The sequence below is a fragment of the Pagrus major genome, chromosome 6, assembly GCF_040436345.1.
Source record: "Pagrus major chromosome 6, Pma_NU_1.0".
In the NCBI taxonomy this organism is placed as follows: Eukaryota; Metazoa; Chordata; class Actinopteri; order Spariformes; family Sparidae; genus Pagrus; species Pagrus major.
Genome location: NC_133220.1, coordinates 17,501 through 45,000, shown reverse-complemented (window position 1 = coordinate 45,000; position 27,500 = coordinate 17,501). Strand labels below are relative to the sequence as shown.

The 27,500-nt window shown below is 43.5% G+C and overlaps 2 protein-coding genes across 4 annotated transcripts in view; one reads left to right on the top strand and one right to left on the bottom strand.

The window, feature by feature from the left end:
- Positions 1-338, bottom strand: part of pltp (phospholipid transfer protein) — an 18,955-nt gene extending 18,617 nt beyond the window's left edge. For both annotated transcript variants that reach the window (XR_012179432.1, XM_073468728.1), the window contains exon 1: positions 263-338. The gene's annotated coding sequence lies outside the window, so the exon portion shown is untranslated. The remainder of the gene's footprint in view (positions 1-262) is intronic.
- Positions 339-6,560: 6,222 nt separating this feature from the next.
- Positions 6,561-18,863, top strand: ddx27 (DEAD (Asp-Glu-Ala-Asp) box polypeptide 27). 2 transcript variants are annotated; one of them, XM_073468386.1, is made up of 21 exons: positions 6,561-6,800; positions 7,506-7,655; positions 9,167-9,226; positions 9,331-9,514; positions 9,861-9,913; positions 9,994-10,080; positions 10,240-10,345; positions 10,436-10,609; positions 10,735-10,885; positions 10,985-11,084; positions 13,154-13,295; positions 13,411-13,564; positions 14,821-14,902; positions 16,376-16,553; positions 16,793-16,899; positions 17,110-17,203; positions 17,310-17,401; positions 18,104-18,224; positions 18,371-18,467; positions 18,603-18,662; positions 18,739-18,863. In XM_073468386.1, the coding sequence occupies exons 1-21, from the start codon at positions 6,717-6,719 to the stop codon at positions 18,758-18,760; spliced, it is 2,298 nt and encodes a 765-aa protein (XP_073324487.1). In that variant the 5' UTR covers positions 6,561-6,716; the 3' UTR covers positions 18,761-18,863. The 2 variants fall into 2 exon arrangements, with proteins under 2 accessions (XP_073324487.1, XP_073324488.1); XM_073468387.1 differs by having other exon boundaries at positions 6,573-6,800; positions 18,374-18,467.
- The last annotated feature ends 8,637 nt before the right edge of the window (positions 18,864-27,500 follow it).

The window sequence follows — 27,500 nt, the reverse complement described above, 5'->3', positions numbered from 1 at the left end:
TCTGTCTCTCTCTGTCTCCCTCTTTGTCTCTCTCTGTCTTTGTCTGTCTCTCTCTGTCTCTCTCTTTGTCTCTCTCTTTGTCTCTCTCTGTCTCCCTCTCTGTCTGTCTCTCTGTCTCTCTCTGTCTCTCTCTTTGTCTCTCTCTGTCTCCCTCTCTGTCTCCCTCTCTGTCTCTCTCTGTCTCCCTCTCTGTCTCCCTCTGTCTCTGTCTCTGTCTTTGTCTGTCTGTCTGTTTTAGAATCAGTTAAATGTTGAAACTCACAGATCAGCAGACTGAAGGAGGAGGAGCTAAGATTTGTTGGTTCTGTTGGTTCTGCAGTCGATGTGTTCTGTTTTTCTGTCTCTGTTCACACTGAATGTTTCTCTGTCTGTGGAAACTTTTATCCCGAGGGACTGACTCCTCCCCCCCTTCATCAGAAAGAGAGAGAGAGAGAGAGAGAGAGAGAGAGAGAGAGAGAGAGAGAGTGTGTGTGTGTGTGTTTCTCTGAGCAGCTTATGTTTGTGGTCAACATGTTGTTTCTTTTCTGCTGTTAGCATGTAGCGACCAGCTCAGAGTTCAGATTAGCTGTTAGCATGTAGCGACCAGCTCAGAGTTCAGATTAGCTGTTAGCATGTAGCGACCTGCTCAGAGTTGGTGTCAGACTCTGTGTTCAGTCCTTTCAGTACATGATGTCGTCATGTACAGAAGTGAACGTGTGCTGTAGAGGTGAAATGTCGCCAACACACAGGATCTGTGAGCTCTCCACATATTTCTCACAGAATAACTGCAGCGTGATGAACATTGTTAGGTTGTAACATATGTTACGGAGGCCGTTACAGGGTCCTCTGTTTACTGACGGTGATTATGTGATGATGTCATTTAGAGCAAAATGCATAACTTTGTCACTTTCCAGGATGTTTGGTGGGTCTGGATCTCAACCACAACACATTATAACTGCATCCATATGGTTATAACCAGTCAGTGGATACATGTTCAGATTAACAGGTGGAAACATGTTAAGAAACACTCAGATCTCAAGGTGATGATGTGTACCATCAGGCCTCTTTTGGTTCCAGCGTGCTCTATGAAATGACACCCTGGAGCAGCTTTCTGCTGGCGCTGCTTGGTTCAGTGTGAACAAACAAAGATGGTGTAAAGGCGAGCGTAGTTGCAGCTATAGTTCAGAGTCTCTGTGTGAAAAGGGTTTGTGTCTGTACAGTTGCCGTCATGATCCCCGTTCTCAGCAGTCTGATTGGGACAATCTTCATAACCTGCAATCAATCCACTCATTAACCCTGCAGCACAGAAGCTCGTCACTCAGCACCCAATCACTGTGCCTCCGCTGTAGTTGAACGTCTCGGCTTCTGTGTCCGATGATCCCCATTTGCTTTTCTACCTGCTCGTCTCTGCCTGCAACTCTGTGAACTTCTCCCCTCTGGTGAGCCTCGCTGCTTCTGCCTCCAGCCTCCAAACTCGTCCTACCATCATCACTGAACTCCTCTCATGTGTGACAGTGGTCAGTAATTATTTTCTGTCATTTGCTTTTACATTGAAGAAAACTACAACAAAACAGAAAAATAAATAAGAATGGGTGTGTAGGGGTCACTACACTCCCTTAACAAACTCTCATCTATTCTTTTCAGACCAGCTGAACACATGAACCACTTTTTATCCTATATGCAGTCCATTTTGGCCAGTGTTGTGCACGGGTCCTTGATTTGGTCCTTAGATAATGAGTCAGTTTTTCCTTGGCATGTTTTTCTTCAACAATGTCCAGGGCTAGGAGGTCAAATTTCAACCAGCCCCTTGTGGTGGCCTTCTTACATGCAAGTAAAGAATTTCGGGGAGATAGATGTCCTTTGGAATTATGTCTCGAGGTATCAGACCCAGGTGCTCAATCCAAGGATCCTTAAGTAAAGGAAGTAAAATCTCCTCAAGACTCTGAAGAATAAAATCCAGTGTAACTGTGGCTGATGCTGAGGACGCTCTCACACTTGGCCCAGTTGCTCTGTACCGTGCCGAAGCACGATCGTCCCTCCTCCCCAGTCCCCCGCTGGCCTGCACTCACATTGGTCTGGCCAGAACCGGGCCTGAGCACGGTTACCTTTTGTACATACGTCATCACGTTGTAGCGCGGTCGCAGCACAATGGAGAACATCACAGAGAACATGACTACTGAATATTTTGTGTTGTTTTGGTGATAGTCGGCCCTCTCACATTCCTGGATTTCTTGATTATGCAAGATGCCGTAATACAGCATGATTACACTATATTATGCTTTGTCCACGTTGCACACCTGTGCTTGTGATAGTGCATGAGCAACCGTACTGTACCAAAGGACGGAGGATGACTGTGGTATTATGTTGTGTTTTATGTTTTATGGTTTGGTAGTCCTGTTTTCGTGGCTTTGTTTCAGTGAGGGTTAGTTTCTTTCTTCATGTGAGAGTAGAGGGTTAGTCTCCAGCTCAGACGGCCCCGGTGGGTTGTCTTGGAGGCCGCCCTTCTTTTGTTTATGTTGGCCGGCCCATCCGGCCCGTTTCTTAGCTTGTTTTGGACTTTTTCCGTTTGATCGGTTAGTGTTTATTTACTAAATGCACCATCGTCCTTTAACTGCAACTTGGTTTGGTTATTTATGTTCTGTAGGGGGTGGTAACAGGAGCCAATCACATGGGGCCAGGTCAACACATTTAGAGGGTTTCACTGTGACTGTCACATTCAGAGGTGAAGTCAGATCTGGTCTGTGGAATTTCATCATTATCATCTATTATTAGTCTCATAGCTCAAATGAAAAAGCCTCGATTTTTCTCTGAAGCACAGTTTGAAGGTGGTGTAGTTATTTTTTAAATTGTTAATCATTTTATATGTAATTTAATATTTATACAGTCCTGCTCACCATTATTGGCACCCCTTCATTTTTTACATAACCTCTACAGTATCGTCAGAAATAAATGGAAATGTACCAAATTTATATCATCAGGATCTTTTAATTGGAGGTCCAAAGTAATTTAACAAAGAAAATTGTTTTTTCAACTTACATATTGTAATTTCAAAGAAGAAACAGAAAAAACAGCATGTGCAGCAATAATGGCACCCCTCTTTAATATCTGGTTGCACACCCTTTGGCAGTGATGACAGCCTCCAAACGTTTCTTATACGCTTCTATAAGCTTCTTGCACTTCTCAGCTGGTATTTTCTCCCACTCTGTCTTTGCAAATTGTTCAAGCTCTTGAACGTTTGCAGGTTTCTTTTCCCCAATGGCAGATTTCAGCTCATACCAAAGATTTTCGATCGGATTGAGATCAGGACTCATGGCTGGCCATTTTTAAAACAGTCCATTTTTTCCTTTTCAACCATTCCTGCGTGCTTTTGGATGTGTGCTTTGGGTCTTTGTCTTGCTGGAGGACCCATGATCTTCGACTCAAACCAAGTTTTCTTACACTGGGTAGGACATTTCGCTCTAAAATCTCTTGATAATTCTCTGATTTCATGATTCCTGTGATACGGTCAAGGCCTCCAGTACCAGATGCAGCAAAGCAGCCCCACAGCATTATGGATCCTCCACCATGCTTAACTGTTGGTAGGGTGTTCTTTTCCTTGTAGGCTTCATTGCGTCGTCTATAAAAAAACTGTTGGTGTGCATTGCCAAAAAGCTCTATTTTTGTTTCATCTGTCCACAGAACATTTTCCCAGAAGGATTGTGGTTTGTCCAGGTACTCTTTGGCAAAGATTAGTTGTTCCTTTTTATGTCTTTTCCTCAGCAGTGATGTCTTCCTTGGCCTTCGCCCATGAAGCCCTGTTTGGTTTAGTGTGCGGCGTATGGTACTTGTTGAAACCATGACTCCAGACTGTTCCAGGTTGGCCTTCAGGTCTTTGGATGTTTGACGTGGTGTTTTTTCCACCATTCGCACCAACTTTCGAAGACTTCTCTCATCAATTTTTCTCTTCCCCCCACGCCCAGGGAGGTTCTTGACAGTTCCATGCTTGGCAAACTTCTTAATAACATTACGCACTGTTGAAACAGGGACACCAAGGTCTTTGGAGATGGCCTTATACCCTTTGGAGGTCTTGTGTTTGCCAATTATCGCACTTCTGATGTCCTCAGACAGCTCCTTTGTCTTCACCATTGTGACAAAGGAACAGGGGATAACAGATGGCTTTTTAAAACACAGAAGTCATCATTCATTGGCTAATTCATGTCACATGGGCACAGACAATTTATCACAGGTGATTCTCATTTGTGATTTACCACAGGTGAGTCACAATGTGTTTCCATACTGATTTACAGCAAAGGGTGCCAATACCAGTGACACAGCAAGCTTTAAGTTTTTCTATTTTTTCCTCCCATTGTTAATTGTTTTATATTGTTGTTTATCATTTGCTCTTTTGTATCAAACACGAGTTCTCTATAGAAAAAAAATGTTTCACTTGATTCATTTTTTTCAGAAGATATTCCACATTATGTACTTAAACTTCATGGGTGCCAATAATGGTGAGCAGGACTGTATATTGTGTTTATGTATTATGTATTTAATTATTATTGGCTGACTAACTGATGTGAAATCACATTTACCATGTTGCTTTTATTTTGAAATCAGTTGGTACATGCTATTACCATAATGTCTAGAATATAGAGGTTCAACCAAACAATGTGATTGGCTCGTTAGTTTAACAGGTTTTTCAAAGTGAAGGCTTCCTGACTGAAGAGATTTGCATTTTATGTTTACAATACTCAAATAAAGACATACAATAAAAGACATGAAATCATTTTATTTTAATATATTTTATGATTTTTTTGTAAACAATACCACATTGCCATAGCAACAACAGTAAAGTGTGATAGTTACCAGGTCTTGTAGTGGAGTTTCAGCCAACAAGCCAGCGTTTCCACATTTGTATGTGTGACACCACTGGATGTTTTTAAGGAGACCTCGGCACAACTTCCAGCAGTGTTTGTAGTGAACAGTCCAGGTACTTTAAGAGGAAACACGACGCTCATGTTATTAAAACTGAAACGTCAAGTTGCAACCTAGGGTTAGGGTTAGTTTCAACATATCCATGGTTTGCAGAAACATTAACTGGCAACATTTATTCTGGTGATTGTGTTGTTGTGGAAGTTAAATATTGGATCTGGACTGAAAGCAGCCTTAAACAAACTTTTCAGAGAAATCCTTGAAATTAGTTGCATCTGTCTGAATCCAAGCTTGGTCTGATCCTGATGGTTGGAAAATGCGACTGGGAAAGCAAAAGAAAACATTCAGTTCAGACTATTTGCAATTTTCCTGCACCTGAAAGCTCCTTTCTCTTGTACTGAAGAGAAGTGAACTGCGTTAAGTGTGATGGGCCTTTCAGACAAGAACCCACCGGGTTCAGCTCAGTGCTGCGGCACTCTAACCCTCTACGATCAGCCGCTGATGCATATTGACTCATAATCAGTTGAGTAATACACTGTGATCAGTTAGTTCAAACACAAGTCCATCATCACATGAAGATATGTTGAAGTAAATATATTTCTAACCAGACAACAGAGGTCAAAATGTTTCATCCATTGAACTGTTAAAACTCAGATTTACTGTTGGAATTAATAATTACAGCTTGATCATCTGTGTTCTGATCATCTGTGTTCTGATAGTTCTGATGCTCCTGGTTCAGAAAACTAAACTGTTTTCTGTTGGTGGAAAATCATCATTGGAGTAAAACTAATAATATATCTGATGCTTTCAGAACAACAATGAAAGAACACAGATGTATTATTATTATTGTTTTATTTATTATGTTATTCATTAAATCAGTTTTCTGTTTTCTCCTTTATGTCATTTTTTTATTTATTATATTTATTATTGATATATTTTAGTTTTCTCTGATTAGATATATTTTAGTTTTCTCTGATTAGATATATTTTAGTTTTCTCTGATTAGATATATTTTAGTTTTCTCTGATTAGATATATTTTAGTTTTCTTTGATTAGATATATTTTAGTTTTCTGAGATTAGATATATTTTAGTTTTCTGAGATTAGATATATTTTAGTTTTCTGAGATTAGATATATTTTAGTTTTCTTTGATTAGATATATTTTAGTTTTCTGAGATTAGATATATTTTAGTTTTCTGAGATTAGATATATTTTAGTTTTCTGAGATTAGATATATTTTCGTTTTCTTTGATTAGATATATTTTCGTTTTCTTTGATTAGATATATTTTCGTTTTCTTTGATTAGATATATTTTAGTTTTCTGAGATTAGATATATTTTAGTTTTCTTTCCGAAGTTCTGTTTCATGTTGACGTCGTTTCTATTTGCGTGTGTATAATTATTGTCACGTGTTTCTCCTCGGGACGTCCACCAGGTGGCGCCCATCCTCCACTGTCTGCCGTGAACCGGAAGCACTTTTTACCAGGGTTGAACGTCATGACCCGCCCTGCTCTGCCTCTGATTGGCTCGTACTCGTTGCCGTCATTGGTTGTGTTTATGTTTAGTCATGTTGATTGGTTAGAGTTTGAGTATGAACATCAGAGTAAGCCAATCAGAAGCAGAGTAGGGCGGATCATGACGTCACCTTTCAGGGAAAAAATATTCACGAACCGGAAGCAGTTCTCTCTCACTTCCCGTTTCCCTCAACACACACGTGTGTGTGTGTGTGTCTGTGAAGAGAAACGGCAGATAACTTGTTCGGGTCTCGTTCAGGTCTCGTTCAGGACCTGTCCACAGTCCGTGTTCCGGTACCGCAGCGCAGTCCACCATGTTGGAGCAGCTGGGTCTGATCGGGACGATCCGGGACGAGGAGGAGAGTCCGGAGGAACCCGACACCGACTCCGACCAGGAGGTGAGTCTGTCCGGCTACACGGCTAACCTTCTCCCCGGAGAAACGACACCACCAGGCTGCTGGAGACGAACCAGAGCCCGGCTGGAAAACGGTAGATTAACCGCTGTTTGATCCAGGAGGTCCGTCACATATGAAAAACACCTGATCCGTACATTTATGTGCATTAATCAATACGATGTTAAGATGATAATTGTAATGGACTTTCAGTTCTGTAGTGTTTACAGTTAGTTAACTTTCTTTACTTTGAATCATTTCCTCAGTATAAATAACATCAGTACCATCAGTCTGAATACAACATTTGATTTTGTGTATTTCTGTCCTGGTTCAGATTCTTGAACTCACTTCTGATCCGACGTCAGTAAAGTTTGAATAGAAATATAAACTCAGATCGTTCATTTAACGTTACTGTGGCTAACATTTAAAAAGTGTGTCACAGAACAACTTTATCAGACTTTAATAAAACAATCAGTGAACATTGTTAAAGAACGTCTGTGGAGTTTGAAGGTTTATAGAGTTTCTTGTGTTTTAACAACAATAATGTAACTAAATGTAATACGGTCAGTAATGTTTAATAAAGGTCACTTATCTTACTGTTTACACAGAAAATCCACTAAGTATGTTGTCTACACCCGAAACATCTAAATATACACAGATGTAAACAATCAGCATAATGTGCGTGTGCGTGCGTGTGTGTGTGTGTTTCAGGATGGGCCGATCGTTCTGAACAGGAAGAAGAAGTTTGGGAGTCACGGGGCGAAAGACTTCAACACTGACTTTGAGTTTGGAGAGAGAGACGGACTGAACGATGACGACGACTGGGTTATGTCTGACATCATGAAACAACTCAAGAACAAGGTAGAACCTGTTCTAAAGTGGTTAGGGAACTTTGGAGCAGAACCTTCAAAGTTCTGGAGGCGCAAAAGATTTGAAGCGCAGAAAGGTTTGAATAATAAACAACGTTAGTATTGCTGTAGTTGGTGTTGCACAGTCTACAGGGTTCTCCTGTTATTCTTTCAGGTGTCTGCAGGGTTCTCCTGTTGTTCTTTCAGGTGTCTGCAGGGTTCTCCTGTTGTTCTTTCAGGTGTCTGCAGGGTTCTCCTGTTGTTCTTTCAGGTGTCTGCAGGGTTCTCCTGTTGTTCTTTCAGGTGTCTGCAGGGTTCTCCTGTTGTTCTTTCAGGTGTCTGCAGGGTTCTCCTGTTGTTCTTTCAGGTGTCTGCAGGGTTCTCCTGTTGTTCTTTCAGGTGTCTGCAGGGTTCTCCTGTTGTTCTTTCAGGTGTCTGCAGGGTTCTCCTGTTATTCTATTAGGTGTCTGCAGGGTTCTCCTGCTCTTCTTTCTGGTGTCTGCAGGGTTCTCATCTTTTTCTTTCAGGTCTCTGCAGGGTTCTCCTGCTCTTCTTTCAGGTCTCTGCAGGGTTCTCATCTTGTTCTTTCAGGTGTTTGCAGGGTTCTCATCTTGTTTTTTCAGGTGTCTGCAGGGTTCTCATCTTGTTCTTTCAGGTGTGTCAGAATGACCTGAATAAGTTGAGGCATCACGTTCTATCATCACCTGAATATGAAGCCCTGATCTTCAGTGTCGTTGCATCTCTGCAGCAAAATGTTGAACACAGTCACGTCTAGGCCTGTCACGATAATCAATAAATCAATTAATCGTACGATAAATTAAAATGAGCTTGATAATTTTGCCGGCCTTGATAATTTCCATTTGCATGCTTGTTTGTTTTCCTCGTGTCAGTCACTAGCCCCATTCACACTGCCGTTTGCATGCGGGGTAAATTATAGAAAAACGTAACTTTGTCACTTTCCAGGATGTTTGGTGTGTCAGGATCTCAATCACAACACATTATAACAGCATCCATATAATTATAAACAGACAGCTGGTACATGCTTAGATTAACGGGGAAACACCGGGGAAACACCTTGGAAAAAAACACATACGTCATCATCATGACGTGTACCGTCACGCCTCCGCATCGCTACAGACAATGGTGCTAACATTGTTGCTGCAGTAAGGAACCGTGGCTGGCCATGGCTCAATTGCTTTGGCCACAACCTCCATCTTTATTTATTTTGGATATTTAAAATGTCTTCTTCACATTCCAATATTAAATATTCTTTAGAAATAAAGGTTTATTGATCTTTGAAAGGGTGTACTTGCATTATTTTGCCATTATCATTATATTAGTTGAAAAATGGTCTCAAAGCGACAATATTATCGTTTATCGCAATAATTTCTAGGACAATTTATCGTCCAGCAAAATTTGTTATCGTGACAGGCCTAGTCACGTCTGATCTGAGACTTTTAGTGTTTTGGTTATGTAACATTCTCCAGCTGTGGGTTTTTTTAAAACTGTAATTTATGTTCACAGAGAACTGCGACCACTCTTGACCAGAAAATAGAGAAAATCAGGAAGAAGAGGAAAGCTGATGTGAGTACACTGGAACGTTCTACTTCCTGCCTGGTCTGATTCTACTTCCTGCCTGGTCTGGGTCTACTTCCTGTGTTTAAGGTGGAGTTTGTTTTGATCTGCAGGAGAAATCAGCTGAGAGTGATGCTGCTGAAGATTCTGCAGGGAAGAACCAGGAGCATGATGATGATGATGATGTGAAACCCCCTGGTGGAGTCGATGATGAAGACAGTGATGATGATGATGAAGAAGAGGATGAGGATGAAGATGAGTTTGACTCAGGCGATGAAGAAATTCTGACCAAATCAGGTGAGTTGGCAGATATTTCAGATTTCTGACAGGAGGAAGAAATTGTTTTGATTGACTGATAATTGAGTGATTCATTGACATCTCATTTGAAATCAGCTGACCCAAGGAGACTGCATTGATTCTGATGTTTAAAGAACCAGATAATCAATAAACTGACATTATGATCATCATATGTTCATATCATAATTCAGTCCAATGAAACAAAATCCTGAACAGAAAACTTCAAAGAGACTGAACTGCACTTTTCACACAAATATGTGTTAAAAATGTAAAGATTTAAACTTTAACTCAGTATTTTTTTATTTATTTTTGACTTCCTGTGGTTGTACTTCTTGTTTCCTGTCAGACACCTTGAGAAACAAAGAGCGACGAGGGAGAAAAAGGAAGGAGGGAGAAGAGGTGAGGAAGAGGAGCTGATGATATCACAGGTTCATTGACAGTTTGCACTGTGTTACCATGGTAACAGTCATGTTTTTCAGGCCCCAGAGTCGTTCTATGAAGATGCGTCTCAGTACAACGATAAGCTGACCTTTGGTGACATGAACCTGTCCCGACCCATCTTGAAGGTAACCACATCTTAAATCTTCTTCTCTGTTGTTGATCAGTCTTCAAGTCCCCCAGCAGAACTATGGAGTTCTCAGCTGGCTCCAGGAGGGGCCCGGCTGGCTCCGGGGGGGTGTTGTGTTTTCTTGTTATTGTTTATGACTTCCTGTTGTGTCCCGCAGGCCATCACAGCTCTGGGTTTCAAGCAGCCTACTCCCATCCAGAAGGCCTGTGTTCCTGTCGGCCTGCTGGGCAGAGACCTGTGCGCCTGCGCTGCTACTGGGACAGGTAACAGAGATGCTGGTACTAGTTCAGCGTACTGGGACAAATTTATAGTACTGGAACCAGACAGATTAATGAAATGATTCCTCTCCTTAGGGAAGACGGCAGCCTTCATGTTGCCAGTGTTGGAGCGTTTGGTTTATAAGCCCAGGACATCTCAGGTGACCCGGGTATTGGTTCTGGTTCCTACCAGAGAGTTGGGGATCCAGGTTCACTCAGTGGCCCGTCAGCTTGCTCAGTTTACCTCCATCACCACCTGCCTGGCTGTTGGTATGACTATTTGCTGAGTCTTTGTTTACTGTCAGTGTCTGTAAAAACATGCAGTGGAATCAAAGGACTAACCTGAGTCTGTACTGAGTCTGGTTTTCAGGAAACCTGTCCCTATGTGTCTCCAGGTGGGTTGGACCTAAAGTCTCAGGAGGCAGCATTGAGGGCGGGGCCAGATGTTCTGATAGCTACACCTGGTCGGCTGATTGATCACCTTCACAACACGCCGAGCTTTGAGCTAACTCACATCGAAATCTTGATCCTGGATGAGGCCGACAGGTAAACACTGACAACTGCAGTTGAGGAAACATTTATCTACCCATAAACGGAGTGGGGGGAAACAAAGGTTCACCTGTTGGGTTTTATTGTGTTTCTTAGAATGTTGGACGAGTACTTTGAGGAACAGATGAAGGAGATCATCAGACTGTGTTCCTACAACAGACAGACAATGCTGTTCTCTGCCACCATGTCAGAGGAGGTACACAAATAACTTACCTACGTCTTGCATATTGGTGTCTCCAGGTGTTTCAGTGTGTCTTGTGACTTCTGTCTCCAGGTGTTTCACTAGCCCTTTTTAGATAGAAAAGGCGGCACATTCTGCCGCCTTGTCTTTCTAAAAGGGAGGCGTAATATTCCTCCTTTTCCAAAAGCCGCCACTTGGCCGCCACTGGGGTAGGCGTAAACATGTGACGTGACGTGAAGCACGAAGTTGGGCAGTGAACAGTGACAACAAATTTGTCTTCAAAATAAGAGCTTTACATTGCACCCCATTGGATTTTAGTACTGGGTTCTTAACGGGTGGCTTTTAATTTGAAAGTAGCGACCGTTCGTAGCTTGCCGCTACACAACAAGCTGACAGCAGCTACTAGCTGTTTGGTTGTGTCCGCTAGCTGTCAGCTACAGAGACCGAGGAGGCGCTAGCGTCTCCCGGATCTCAGCGGCTTTCCAGTTGCTCATCTTGACATCCGAGGATGAAGTGATGGACTGATTGCTGCGATCAGCTGTTTCCTGGCTTTAAAACTCTCCGGCTGTGGGTCGCACAACAGTGCAGGTCATCGACAACTCCACCCATCTCACGCAATTGCTGGCACATTGACGTCTCATTGGCGTCAAATTGGCGGACCAAAACAAACCCCCAATTTGCCGCCTTCTCAGAATCAGAATCAGAATTCCTGTATTGTCCCACAACGGGGAAATTTGTTTGCCACAGCACCCAAAGGACAGAATATTTACAAAAAAACAATAATAAAAAATTAACAATATAAATTAAGAAGGTAAGAAATAGAATAGACTTGTATATACATATAAACATGATATTGTACAAAATTAACAGCAGTGAATTTGTATTTACAATATAATAATAAATATGGGTTTTAGGAAAATTGACAGTGCAGAGTGCAGAATGAGGTCTATTGGGAGCAGTGCTGATTGTAGACTCTGACAGCAGCAGGAAGGAAGGACCTTCGATACCTCTCCTTTACACACTTGGACCTGCGGTACCTCTCCTTCACACACTTGGACCTGCGGTACCTCTCCTTCACACACTTGGACCTGCGATACCTCTCCTTCACACACTTGGACCTGCGGTACCTCTCCTTCACACACTTGGACCTGCGGTACCTCTCCTTCACACACTTGGACCTGCGGTACCTCTCCTTCACACACTTGGACCTGCGGTACCTCTCCTTCACACACTTGGACCTGCGGTACCTCTCCTTCACACACTTGGGGTGTATCAACCTGTCGCTGAAGGAGCTGCCCAGTGCTGTGATGGTGTCCTGCAGGGGGTGGGACTCCTTCACCAGCAGCGATGACAGCTTGTCCATCATCCTGCTCTCTCCCACCACCTGTACTGGGTCAAGAGGGCATCCCAGGATGGAGCTGCCTTCCTGATAAGTTTATCAAGTCTCCTCCTGCCTGCTGCTGAGATGCTGCTGCTCCAGCAGACTACACCATAGAAAATGGCTGATGCCACCACAGAGTCATAGAAAGTCCTCAGGAGTGCCCCCTGCACCCCAAAGGACCTGAGCTTCCTCAGCAGATGGAGTCTGCTCTGACCTTTCTTGTATGTTGCTGCAGTGTGATCAGTCCAGTCCAGTTTATTGTTCAGGTGAACTCCCAGGTACTTGTAAGACGTCACCATCTCAATGTCCGTTCCCAGGATGTTCACCTGTGTGCAGGGTTGTTTGCGCCAGAAATCCACCACCAGCTCTTTGGTCTTCCCGGCGTTGAGCTGGAGGTGGTTCTGCTGGCACCAGTCCACAAAGTCCTTAATAAGTTCTCTGTAGGCTCTGTCGTCCCCGTCCCTGATGAGGCCGGCGATAGCAGAGTCGTCAGAGAACTTTTGTAGATGGCTGTAGGGTGATTGGTGGGAGAAGTCTGCAGTGTACAGGGTGAACAGGAAAGGGGGAATCTGTCTAAATCCGCGGACCTAGCTGCAAAAAGGACAGCCAATTGGCGGCTTATTGCCCAGTATAAAAACGGCTACTGTGTCTTTTGACTTCTGTTTCTAGGTGTTTCACTGTGTCTTGTGACTTCTGTCTCCAGGTGAAGGACCTGGCTGCGGTGTCTTTGAAGCAGCCAATCAGAATTTTTGTTAATAGCAACACTGATGTGGCTCCGTTTCTGCGACAAGAGTTTGTCCGAATCCGACCAAACAGAGAGGGAGATCGAGAGGCTGTAGTGGCTGGTGGGTACTCAAAATATTACTAATAATGTACTTTTACTTATACTGCATTACTCATAATACTACTAATAATGTGGTAGTGCGTCCACTGCAGTAGTAACACTGTGTGTTCTGTCAGCTCTGCTGACTCGGACGTTCCAGGATCATGTGATGTGTTTCACTCAGACGAGGAAGCAGGCTCACAGACTGCACATCCTGCTGGGACTGATGGGACTGAAGGTTGGAGAACTGCATGGAGAACTGAGCCAGAACCAGAGACTGGAGAACCTTAGGTACACACACACACACACACACTCACACAAGCCATGACTGAAGAACCTCTAGTACACAGACAGAGAACCAGAGACTGGTGAACCTCAGTAATACATATATCCAGAGACAGGAGAACCTCAGGTACACTTAGAACCAGATACAGGAAAACCACCGGTTCACATAGAACCAGAGACAGGAGACCCTCAGGGACACATAGAACCAGAGCTAGTAGAACATCAGGTACACAGACACACAGTAGCCCCATTCACACTGGCGTTTGAATGCAGGGATCCTGCACCAATTCTCCGCATCCTCCTCTGTGTGAAAGTCTCAGATGCGGCAAGGGGTGAAATTTCGCTGCGCCTCTGTAGGTAGTGTCGGAGGTAGTGTCAGAGGTAGAGTCAGAGGTAGAGTCAGAGGTAGAGTCAGAGGTAGAGTCAGAGGTAGAGTCAGAGGTAGAGTCAGAGGTAGAGTCAGAGGTAGAGTCAGAGGCGCAGTATTGGTGAACCGATCCAGTGTGAACGGATAAGCCAGCGGCGCGAAGCAAGGGCATGTCGATCTGACAGTCTGATAACTAAACAGGTCCGATAACTAAACAGGTCCTTCACTCAACAAAATAAAAGGAAAATGTCCCACAAAGCAACCTTACAGGACCAAACAACAGTAACGTAGTAACTGGTCGTGTCTTTGGCAACTTATGTGAGGAAAAAAATACCACAGTTATACGTGAAGAAGTGTCTGTCAGCCTGTCGGTCCTACCTTCAGGTAACTTTCCCCTAGAAAACAGCCTCCCTCCCCGCGAGTGAGAGAGTCAGACAGCGTCCTGTTTACTGATGGTAATTATGTAATTATGTTATTTAGAGTGAAAACGTAACTTTGTCACTTTCCAGGATGTTTGGTGGGTCAGGATCTCAATCACAACACATAACAGCATCCATAAGATTATAAACAGTCAGCGGGTACATGTTTAGATTAACAGGAGGACACCAGGGGAAACATGTAGAAAAAACCACAGACATCATGCTGATGTGCACCATCACGCCTCTTTTGGAGCCGCAGCGCTGGCTTTCTGTGTGAATTGCACACTGGTTCGTCTTTTACGCTGGAGCTGCTTGGTTGTGTGTGAACAACCAACGGCAGAGAATTGGCGAACCGCCGCTGCGGCGATAATGTGGCGTCTCTGTGTGAAAAGGGCTAGTAAAACAAGGTGTTCTGTGAAATTGTGTTTGCGTTTGAAATGACCTACTTTGTTCTCCTGATTCTTTGTTTTCTTCAGGCGGTTTAAAGATGACCAGATCGATATATTGGTGGCAACAGATGTAGCAGCCAGAGGTCTGGACATCGATGGAGTTAAAACAGTGAGACGCACTCCCTTCGTAATTCCTGTGGAGTTACTCTGAGGTTACCACAGAGTTACTGTGAGGTTACCACAGAGTTACTGTGAGGCTACCACAGAGTTACTCTGAGGTTACCACAGAGTTACTGTGAGGTTACCACAGAGTTACTGTAAAGTTACTACAGAGTTACTGTGAGGTTACCACAGAGTTACTGTGAGGTTACCACAGAGTTACTGTAAAGTTACTACAGAGTTACTGTGAGGTTAACACAGTTAGTATAGAGTCACTGTAAGGTTACCACAGAGTTACTGTGAGGTTACCACAGAGTTACTCTGAGGTTACCACAGAGTTACTCTGAGGTTACCACAGAGTTACTGTGAGGTTACCACAGAGTTACTGTAAAGTTACTACAGAGTTATTGTAAAGTTACCACAGAGTTACTGTGAGGTTACCACAGAGTTACTGTGAGGTTACCACAGAGTTACTGTAAAGTTACTACAGAGTTACTGTGAGGTTACCACAGAGTTACTGTGAGGTTACCACAGAGTTACTGTGAGGTTACCACAGAGTTACTGTAAAGTTACCACAGAGTTACTGTAAAGTTACTACAGAGTTACTGTGAGGTTAACACAGTTAGTATAGAGTCACTGTAAGGTTACCACAGAGTTACTGTGAGGTTACCACAGAGTTACTGTGAGGTTACCACAGAGTTACTGTAAAGTTACTACAGAGTTATTGTAAAGTTACCACAGAGTTACTGTAAGGTTAGCACAGAGTTACTGTAAAGTTACTACAGAGTTATTGTAAAGTTACCACAGAGTTACTGTAAGGTTAGCACAGAGTTACTGTAAGGTTAGCACAGTGTTGGTACAGAGTTACTATGTGGTTATTAGCAGTCACTGCAGAGTCATTGCAGCTATCGTCGTGTTATTGTTGTGTTGCTATGGTGTTTGTGTTCGTTTGTATCTCCATCAGCTCCTCACATGAACACATCATTTTGTCCATTTTAGACACTGTTTGATCAATTTGTCTGTCCAGGACATTTTCAGTGAAGCTAATCTTTATCTCCTTTCTCTCCGTCCCTCTGTCCCCCTCTGTCCCTCCCTCTTTCTCTCTGTCCCCGTGTTCCTCTCTGTCCCTCTCTGTCCCTCCCTCATTCTCTCTATCCCTGTGTTTCTCTCTGCCCCCTCTGTCCCTGTTTTCCTCTCTTTCCCTCTCTGTCCCTCCCTCCCTCTTTCTCTCTGTCCCTGTGTTCCTCTCTTTCCCCCTCTGTCCCTCCCTCTTTCTCTCTGTCCGTGTTTCTCTCTGTCCATCTCTCTCCCTGTTTTCCTCTCTGTCCCTCCCTCTTTCTCTCTGTCCGTGTTTCTCTCTGTCCATCTCTCTCCCTGTTTTCCTCTCTTTCCCTCTCTGTCCCTCCCTCCCTCTTTCTCTCTGTCCCTGTGTTCCTCTCTTTCCCTCTCTGTCCCTCCCTCTTTCTCTCTCTCCATCTCTCAGGTGATAAACTTCACCATGCCGTCCACCGTGAAGCACTATGTTCACCGTGTTGGACGGACAGCGAGGGCTGGTCGTTCAGGACGTTCGGTGTCTCTGGTTGGAGAGTCTGAGAGGAAGATGCTAAAGGAGGTGGTGAAGTCAGCCAAGACCACTGTGAAGGCTCGAGTCCTGCCACCAGGTACGCACACTTGAGAGACAAACAGGACGTCTTAGTGTGAGCAGTGAGACAGGGCAGTGTGTCCAGTAAATAAATCAATCCTGTCATGTTCCTTGGATCTGTCTCCAAGGAACAATTTCAGGATTGATTACAATGAACGGATGTTTAACAGATGCGTCTAACCCTAACCCTATGATTGTAAACAGAACAGGAAGTAAGAAGTGTGTGTGTGTGTGTGTGTGTGTGTGTGTGTGTTGCAGAGGTCATCCTTAAGTTCAGAGACTTGATCTCTAAACTGGAGAAAGACATCGAAGCTGTGGTGAAGCTGGAGAGAGAGGAGAGAGAGCTGGCTGCGTCCGAGGCTAAGGTACACCATTACGCCTGGTGTCCTCAGGTTACACTGTCACACAGCTGCCAGCCAATCAGAATCAAGAATTCTCACACTCGCATACAGAGCAGAAAATCTCCTGTCACCAGAACAAAAGTGTCAGATTCTTTGATTAAAAGTCACTTGTATGTCAAACCCGTTGTTAAAGTGTGTGTGTGTGTGTGTGTGTGTGTGTGTGTGTGTGTGTAGTTGAGTGTGGCTCAGAAGCGTCTCGACGGCTCGGCCTCCAGTGAGTCACAGAGAGTTTGGTTTCAGACTCAACAGGAGAGGAAACAGAGCCGCAGTGAGTATTAATACATACACTGCAGCACTAATACACACTCTACTACTCCACTGCAGTACTCTGTAGTTTTCCAGACTGTATTTTAACTTGTTCTCCTCTTTGCCAGTGTCGAAGGCTCTGCAGGAGTTTGATCTTGCTCTGAGAGGGAAGAAGAAGAGAGAAAAGTTTGTGAAGGACGGCAGGAAGAAGGAGCTGACGGTATTAATAATATTAATAACCAAACTGATCAATAAAAGAATCAATGAGTGACCAGCTGAGTCTGAAGGTGCAGAGGATTCACGTGTGGTAACATTGCGTGGTTTCTACAGTGTAGCTCATTAAATTTGTGATAAATTGCTTGAAGTTTGGATTGAAGCCAAACGAGTTCACACGTCTCCAGATGAATGTTTTATTAAATGTGGTGCAGCGACGCACCTGTAGCTGCATTTCTCATTGAAACTCCAGAACTGAAGAGGGGAGATGCCACAGCAACCATGTCTGTTTTAGTTAGTCGTGTGAAAAAATGCTGCATCAGTAGAACAGCAGTTTGTTTATGTGCAGAGACATGTTGCCTCTCACACCTGTGCAGTTTGTAGCTACTTGGCCATCAGCTGTAGTCGTTGTGGTGTGTTCAAGTGCAGCAGAGACACAGGAGACATGAAGTGACACAACAGTAGAGCTTCCACGCAGCTGGTTCTGACGTCAGTTTGTTGTGTCAGTGACTAAGTTCTCTGGTCCATCCTGTTTTCTATACAGAGAACAAAGTTCAGATAGAAGAAAATGTTCTCGTGTCCAGTGTCTTTTCCTTGCATTTCACATGAGCGCAGCACAAGATGAAACATCACATACCAACATACAACTTAACATTTTACAGTCGTAGTGAGAGCTCTGTCTGTACCATCGATGATGTTTGTGTTTCAGTCTGAGGAGCGCGCTCAGTTCGAGATCCTGAAGGCTCAGATGTTTGCCGAGCGGGCAGCCAAGAGAGAGAGACGACCCAAGAGAGCGAGAGCGATGGTGGAGGACGATACGCCGACCGCAGGTCCAATATACTGCCTCAGTACACAGAAATACTGTATCACTACACAGAAATACTGCATCAGTACACAGAATTGCTGCATCAGTACACCGGGGGGGGGGATACTGTCAGTACACAGTCTGATGAAAGTTAACTGTGTCTTTGCGCAGCAGCCAATAAGAAAGCAGGAAAAGGAGGCAGGAAGTCTGTGTTTGATAAAGAGCTGACCAACACAAGCAACAAGGCCCTCAAACACTACAGAGCAGGGTGAGACACTTGTCTGTATGCCTGTTCACCTGTCTGTCTGTCTGTCTCGTCACCTATCTATAAACTTGTCCATCTGCACACCTGTCTCACTCGTCTCATCTGTGTGACCTGTCTGTCTCTTATGTGTCGTTACAGACCGTCCTTTGCAGACAGGAAGCGTCTCGGTTTGGACAGGAAGCATCCCGGCAACTCCAGGTGAGTTTGACCTTTTTTCTGTGTCTCTCTCTGGGCGACAAAGTTAAGATGGCTGACGCTCTGTTTTCTCCATAAGGTTCAAAAAGAAGAAGAAGTGAGAGACAAGATGGCCGCTCAGAGCTGCAGTTGTCTGGCCGTCGTATGTGTGTTTACTGCATCAATGTTTCAGCTGTTTTGTTCATTAAAGACATTTTAAATAAAGTTTCAGTCTTTTTTTAAATGTGTCAGTTTAGTTTGTTCACAGACCAGACAAACGACACGAGTTTTAATACTGAAATACAAAGAGAGGGTTAGGTTGGGGGAAATTAAATCCTTCTCCCGAAGGAGAAGGAGGATGCACGGTCCATCCAGCCCATCAGACTACTCGTACTCCTGGTCCCACACCTCCACAATTTGAGTTGGGTATATAATTAATAATGGTCAGCAAATGATTGTTTTTAATGAAACTATATAGTTATGTTTTAAAACATCCACATATTGAGTGGGTATTAAGACTCGGCCATCTTGAATGGCGTGCGGCGAGTTTCATTTTTCCAACACTGTTTAGAGGACTTTAGGATGTTCGCGGTCTCACCAAATTTGGCACGTAGCTTCTAACCTATGTGTATGTTAATTCAATACCACAACTGCCCTCAGGTGCGGCACAACAGCTCAGTAGCGCCCCCTAATGTCTTTTCCCATTTGGTACGTACAGACAAACTCCTACAAACACCAAATTTGGCACATCCATCACCAGTCACGAACATTGATATCTGATATTGGTCTGGGCCTTTTAAGTGCAAAGATGGCACCGCGGCGCCCCCACGAGGATTGAAAAGGGCACTTAAGCCTGAAGCCCCGCCTCCTACAGGCACATACATGAAAGAAATTTGGTATGCATATGTATCATGACCAGACGCACAAAACAAGAATCAACACCCATACCCTCAGTCCAACAGGAAGTGTGCCATTTTGATTCGAAGTTGAGATTTCGCTGCATTTTGTAACCCATTTCCTGCCTTGTGAAGCGTATGGGCTGTCGTCCTCCAAAGGTGTCGGCGTGTAGTATGTTGATAAAAGAAATTCTGCGAAGGCAAGGCCGGGTGGATATGATAGACCAATCTTTATTGAAACAGATCTCAAGCCAGCGTCCGAACCAGAGTGTGGCCACTCCCTGGTATTCTCAAATCTCGGCAAAGTGATTCCCAAAATGCTTTGCCCTCTGCTCTATCAGAACTCCTCTCGGACCCTCAGTCTTAGGAGATCAACCAAATTCACCCCCGTTCTCTGGTGTGCAGGTCCTTTTTTAGAGTCCATTCGCTCATGCCCGCCTGTTTCTCTAATTGTTTACTTTTGGGGAACTGAGGGCCCCTCTATCCTGTTGGAAAAGAATGGGTCTGCATAACATCTCTCTCAAGGGAATATGTGTGTGCGTGACTATGTTGATGTTAGTCTCTCTATACTTAGATGGAAATGTATACATTAAATCTACCCTGAACCTCTCTCTATCCTTAGATAGAAATGTATACATTGAACTTCTGAACTAGTCAGTCCTTGGTGTGGGGCCTCTTCCTTTAGCTATTCTCTGACGCACACTACAGGACTAATATGTTGTTGTCCTGGACATGAGACCTCTACGTTTTCCCCTTCCCACATATACTTAAAGGGAAGCATCTGGTCCTGTCCCATCCTGTCCTGTCACTCAGAGCTCAGGAGGTATAAGAAACACTCAGACACTACACTTGTACTTTAATGAACCCGTCCTACAGATTTAACACCACAGACTTCACATTCACTCAGGATCATCTTCAGACCTTGAAGATGAAAAGTTATCAAAAGATTTCGCCTCAGTTGTACCTGGTGGGCGTGGCAGTGCAGTCAATTTCGATCCTTCACCATAAAGCAGGAAGTACTTATAACTTCAACATACAATTTCCCATCTACACCAAATTTGTCACACATGTAGAGGGGTTCGGCCTGAATACGTCTATGGATCAATACTGTGTTAAGTGAAAAGATGGCTCTATAGCACCCCCTGGAATATTTCTAACTTGAAGCCCCGCCTCCTCCAAGCACATACATGAACGCAATTTGGTATGCATGTGTATCATGACCAGACGCACAAAATACCTCAGGCACCAAAACCCTCAGTCCAACAGGAAGTCAGCCATTTTCATTCAAAGTTGATGCTTCACCATAAAGCAGGAAGTCCTTATAACTTCAACATACAATTTCCCATCTACACCAAAATGCTCACACGTGTAGAGGGGCTCGCCCTGAATACGTCTATGCATCAATACTGTGTCATATCTATAGCGCCCCCTAACGCTGGGTCATGTGAAGAACAACTTCCTCCAATCTTCATGAAATTTGCAGGACTCATAGGTTTCATCGATTTAGACAGGAATAAATTTTGTGGAATTACTCGCCCCAACAGAAAGTTGGCCATCTTGGATTGCATGCAGCATGCCCTAACCCTAACCTTAACCCTTTTTTCCAACATACAATTTCCCACCTACACCAAATTTGTCACATGAAGAGGGGTTCGCCCTGAATAGGTCTATGCATCAATACTGTGTTAATATGTCCATAGCACCCCCTGGAATATTTCAAACTTGAAGCCCCACCTCCTACATGCACATACATTAACGAAAGTCGGTACGCATATGTATCATGACCAGATGCACAAAAAACCCTCTTCGACCCATACCCTCAGTCCAACTGGAATTTGGTGATTTTGGTTCAAAGTAGAAATTTTGCTGCCATTTTCACCCATTTCTATGCCTCGTACTTTATCTATCTCCTCCTAAAGATTTAACACCATAGACTTCACATTCACTAAGTATCGTCCTCAGACCTTGAAGATGGCACTGTTGTGTTGTGTTTTGTGTCACACGTGTCCCATTTAGGTAGGAACGTTTCAACAGGCAACGGGCAAGCACACATCTAGGCGTGCGCCCCAACCCTAAACCTAAGCCATGCGGGAGTAGTTTGGCTTCCTGTCTCATCAGCCCTAAATGCCAGCCCCCCTCGCTACGGATGCCCTCTAGGTCATCAATCAATTCTGCAGTTCAGGTCAACAGGAAGTGCTATTATTGCGTTCAAGAAACCTTTAAATCATAATTAAAATCATAATATCATTGTTTTATAGAGATCATCGTTGTTTTTAATGTACATGAATTATTGCTGTATTAAACTAAATATTTATTGTTTTTAATCTTCATGGATGATTTTTGTATTAAATCTGTCCAAGTTGTTGTTTTTAAACCTCCATCCATTCCTTTTGTATTTAATCTGTCTGAATAGTTTTTTTTGTTTGTTTTTTTCCAAATATATTAATTGAGTTTTTCATTTACAAAACAAGCTCAGCAAAAACACACGTCCTCACAATCAATGTCAATGAAAAAGAAATACATTTTTCAAAGAAAACAATACGATACATAGGTGCCCTTTATATCAAATTAAGCCACAGTCAGTCAAATATAATGCTTGAAATTGTTGAAGCCACTGTGGAGTTAGAGAAGCGGAGGTATGGAGTCCATATCTTTGTGAATTGTCCTTTTGAAGAGTGGAGCAGACAGGTCAAATATTCAAGAGGAAAACACTCCATGATTATCTTATGCCAGTTTGCTTTAGAAGGAGGTTTATCATTTATCCATGACATAAAAATATTCTTTCTTGCTGCATATGCAAGAATGTTGTACAATCTGCTGGAACTATTGCCAACAATTGCATCTTGACTTGGATGCCCAAGTAGCAAAGAAACAGGGTTCATAGACAAAGCTCCACCAAATATTTTTCCCATATCTCGCAGAACATCTATCCAATATCCTTGAATTTTAGGACAGGACCAAACACAATGAGTATAGGTCCCCACTGAGATTTTACATTTCAAGCATAAAGGAGAAAGCTCTGGCTTTATTTTGTGCCTTCTGTTTGGAGAGATTTGTAAGCGTTGTAGGATCTTAAATTGCATCAGCCTAGCATGGTTACACACAGAAGGGTTAGGGGTTAGGGTTAGGATAAGAGGTATTAGCAGGAGTACACATGGGTGCACGCCGTTTTTGGTGAATATCTTTTGACAGGAAGGTGCCAGAGGGATGGGAGGCAGGTGCACCCCCCCAAAAGTGAGGAGTGGCTTTCCAACGGCACCAGGCCCGAGTCCGTGCGACCTCCCCTTCCGGAGGTGTGGAGTTGGGCACCACAAGCGCCGCAGCCCGTAGCCAGCGGCCGTAGGCATGTTTGCTGGGGTAATTCTGGATGTTTTGTGTGATATTTTCACATGATCTGTGTTTCTGTTGTGCCAGCATTGAAGGGCAAAGGTTAACTTTTTGAAAAAATTATGTTGGTAACATCCTGTAGCATGTTTTCTCTTGTTAAATGGTATCACAACATGCAGGTGCAATTGATTGAAAACTTAGTCTGGCAGAGAGGCTGAAGAACCATGAGCAAATAAACTGTGATTAGCTGTTCCTCCAAAAAGAAACAAATTCACACACTGACACAGATGGACAGGCAGGTAGGCAGGCAGGCAGGCAGGTAGGCAGGCAGTAAGACAGACAGACAGACAGACTGACTTGCAGGCAGACAGGCATTATTAAAGGAAGGTTGGTGATGGTTATGGCCAGATTGGTTAGGTTTAGGCATTATTAAAGCAGGGTTGGTTATGGTTAGGTGAAGTGGTAAAGTAGTTGGAGTCTCGCCCTATGTTAGGGTTAGGATTGGTTATAGGGATGAAAACCACTGACTTCCCCCCCTGACAAGAATGTATTTGTTAATAACTTTTGATAGGGTTAGGGTTAGGGGGGGGTTAGGGTTAGGGTTAGGGTTAGGGGGTTAGGGTTAGGGTTAGGTAAAGGGAATATATCTCGATGACTCTCCCCGGCACCAACCTTCTGGAAGGCCCAGTTTGGTATGGAGAGTCAAAGGCAAGGCACGGGCCGACGCATGTCACACTTAGTTTCCGAGTTGCTTGTGGAGACAGGGAGGAGAGAGAGAAGAAGGGGGTGGTTTTATGTGGATGAATCAATTATAATCTGGTGGTCTAATGTAAGTAAGGTTTAGAGGAAGAGTTCTGTTTGGATGAGATTATGTTGAGGTAACTGAGTAAAAACGGATTGGTTGAGGTTAGGGTTAGAAAAAAGTTGAGTTTAGGGTTAGGGTTAGGGCTGGAGGAAGGAACTGGTTAGGGTTAGGAAAAGGTAAAGGTTGGGGCTCATATGAGATATGTTGAGGTAATATAGTAGCAACAGATTAGTTGAGATTAGGGTTAGGGTTTGGAATTAGGGTGGTTAGGTTTAGGAACGTGATAGAGGGTTGGTTAAGTTTAGGGCAAGGTTAGGGTTAGGGCTAGAAGAAGGAGTTGGTTCGGGTTAGGAAGGGTTAAGTTTAGGGTTAGGGTTAGGGCTGGAGGAAGGAGTTGGTTAGGGTTAGGGTTAGGGGCGGGGAACTGATCCCGTCTCCAACCTCCGGAGACTGGGAAGTCGTCCCGTCTCCGGTAGGAAACGGGAGGTGCTCTCTCCGTCCACCCTCCTCTCTCGTCCTGGTACGGCTGGCGCGCCGGCCGGCGTCGACCACCCCGTTGGACCAGGGTCCAATCGTCCTCAAAATAATCACTCATTAAGGTGAGTGTAAAATAAATTGTTTTTTGAAAAAAATAAAATAAAAATGTTTTAATTATAAACAAACAACTAAGGAAGGTGTGTCCAGCAACGTTTCGACCCTCTCTGGGTCTTCCTCAGGCCAATGACACACAAAAAACTAATTTCCTACTCTTTTTGTTGGATAGCTGGAGAGCGATGTGATCAGCTCGGAGTCCAGGTGAGTTATGAGCTCTTGCTGGAGCTCCTCCCTTTTATACCCTCTGTTTGTCTTGTGAAATTTTAATTCAAGCTTAACTCTGAATTGGTTTTTTTAGGTTTTAAAGGTTAATGGATTTAATACAGGTAAGTATATTATGGATTAGTTTTTAAAGGTAAGTATATTATTAATTGTTGTAATTAATTTAAGGTAAGTATTGTTTTTATTATTGTATATTTTTATGGTAAGTATAAATGTCTTAATCAACCATTCCCCTATGTATTTAAATTTTCTCAACTATATTTATTGAATAGGACTTTTAATGTTAGTAAATAAAATATATTTATTGTATTTATGAATTATTTTTTTATTATTAAAATTAATGTATTTATAGATCCCTTATATCTTATAGGGGTAGGGGAGTGGTTAGGATGAGGGAAGGGGGAGTGGTTAGGGTTAGGGAAGGGAGAGTGGTTAGGGTTAGGGAAGGGAGAGTGGTTAGGGTTAGGGAAGGGGGAGTGGTTAGGGTTAGGGTTAGGGAAGGGGGAGTGGTTAGGGTTAGGGAAAGGGAAGTGGTTAGGGTTAAGGAAGGGGGAGTGGTTAGGGTTAGGGAAGGGAGAGTGGTTAGGATTAGGGTTAGGGAAGGGGGAGTGGTTAGGGTTAGGGAAAGGGAAGTGGTTAGGGTTAGGGAAGAGGGAGTGGTTAGGGTTAGGGTTAGGGTTAGGGTTAGGGTTAGGGGCGGGGAACTGATCCCGTCTCCAACCTCCGGAGACTGGGAAGTCGTCCCGTCTCCGGTAGGAAACGGGAGGTGCTCTCTCCGTCCACCCTCCTCTCTCGTCCTGGTACGGCTGGCGCGCCGGCCGGCGTCGACCACCCCGTTGGACCAGGGTCCAATCATCATCATAATACTCACTCATCAGGTGAGTGTGAAATAATTAGTTTTTTGAAAAAAAATAAAATAAAAATCTATATTAATCTAAACAAATAAGGAAGGTGTGTCTGCTGCAACGTTTCGACCCTCTCCGGGTCTTCTTCAGGCCAATGACACACAAATAACTAATACTTTTCCTCTATTCTCTCGGACAGCTGGAAAACATGTGCTCAGCTCAGAGTTCAGGTGAGTAATGAGCTCCTGCTGAAGCTCTTCCCTTTTTATACCCTCTGTTTGTCTTGTATAATTTTTTAGTTAAGCTTAACTGTGAATTGTTTTTTTAGGTTTAAAGAAGGTAAGTATATTATAAATTGGTTTTTTTAAGGTAAGTATATTTATATTTATGAATTGTTGTAATTAATTAAAGGTAAGTATTTAATATTAATTGTTATAATTTATTTAAGGTAAGTATTATTTTAATTGTTGTATATTTTTGTGGCAAATATAAATTCCCTTGTCAACCATTCCCCTATGTGTTTAAAATTTTAAAACTATGTATAATAAGTAGGATTATTAATTGTAGTAAAGAAATTATATTTATTGTATTTATTAATTATGTTTTTAATATTATGAATTAATGTATTAATTAATCCCTTATATCTTATAGGAATTGGGAAAGAGGAGTGGTTAGGGTTAGGGAAGGGGAAGTGGTTAGGGTTAGGGAAGGGGGAAAGGGTTAGGGTTGGGGAGAGGGAAGTGGTTAGGGTTAGGGAAGGGGTTAGGGTTAGGGTTAGGGAAAGAAAAGTGGTTAGGGTTAGGGAAGGGGTTAGTGTTAGGGAAAGGGAAGTGGTTAGGGTTAGGGAAGGGGAAGTGGTTAGGGTTAGGGAAGGGGAAGTGGTTAGGGTTAGGTAAAGGGTATGATAACCAGTTGAACAAATGTTCGATTCGCGTGTGAACATTTTAGAGCGATGGGACCTTGACCTACCCCCCCAAATGTGGCTACGAGGATTCCGAATCTGTCCTCGATTGGCGCCTAGGATGTTCGTGGGCGGAGCTATGGCGATTTTAAAAGTGAAAATGTTCGATTCGCATGTGAAGATTTTAGAGTGATGGGACCTTGACCTACCCCCCCAAATGTGGCTACGAGGATTCCGAATCTGTCCTCGATTGGCGCCTAGGATGTTCGTGGGCGGAGCTATGGCGATTTTAAAAGTGAAAATGTTCGATTCGCGTGTGAAGATTTTAGAGTGATGGGACCTTGACCTACCCCCCCAAATGTGGCTACGAGGATTCCGAATCTGTCCTCGATTGGCGCCTAGGATGTTCGTGGGCGGAGCTATGGCGATTTTAAAACTGAAAATGTTCGATTCGCGTGCGAACATTTTAGAGCGATAGGACCTTGACCTACCCCCCCAAATGTGGCTAGGGTTAGGGTTAGGGTTAGGGTTAGGGTTAGGGGTTAGGGTTAGGGTTAGGGTTAGGGTTAGGGTTATAGGGATGAAAACCACCGAAGTCACCCCCTGACAAGACTTTATTTGTTAATAACTTTAGGGTTAGGGTTAGGGTTAGGGGTTAGGGTTAGGGGAGGGGGAAAAATCCTGTCTCCTGTCGGAGGAGGAGAAGAATCTGTCCCGCCCCCATCTGGGGGCTGGGACTTCATCCCTCCTCCAGTCAGAGACTGGTGGGGCTCTCTCCGTCCACCCATCTCTTCCATCCTTGTCCGGGTAGCGCGCCGGCCGGCGTCGCCCACCCCGTTGGACCAGGGTCCAATCGTCTTCAAAATAATCACTCATTAAGGTGAGTGTAAAATAAATTGTTTTTTGAAAAAAATAAAAATGTTTTAATTATAAACAAACAACTAAGGAAGGTGTGTCCAGCAACGTTTCGACCCTTTTGGGTCTTCCTCAGGCCAATGACACACTAAAAACTATGTTTTGTTTCTCTCGGATAGCTGGAGCGATGTTCTCTCTTCGGAGTCCAGGTAAGTAATGAGCTCTCCCTTGGCTCCTCCCTTTTATACCCTCTGTTTGTCTTGCTATTAATTTGGTTTAGTTTTAACTATGAATTGTTTTTTGTTCCCAATCTAGGTAAATGGAATCGAATTGGATTTTAAGGTAAGTAACGTGTATTAAATGAATTGTAATTTTAATTTAAAGGTAAGTAATTTATTGTTGTAATTGTTATGTGTT

Excerpts from the sequence above, each read along its gene's own strand:
- ddx27 (XM_073468386.1), top strand. The coding sequence starts at position 6,717 with ATGTTGGAGCAGCTGGGTCTGATCGGGACGATCCGGGACGAGGAGGAG. Across the intron at positions 7,656-9,166 it reads TGAAACAACTCAAGAACAAG|AGAACTGCGACCACTCTTGA; the intron begins GTAGAACCTGTT and ends TTATGTTCACAG. Across the intron at positions 9,515-9,860 it reads AGAAATTCTGACCAAATCAG|ACACCTTGAGAAACAAAGAG; the intron begins GTGAGTTGGCAG and ends GTTTCCTGTCAG.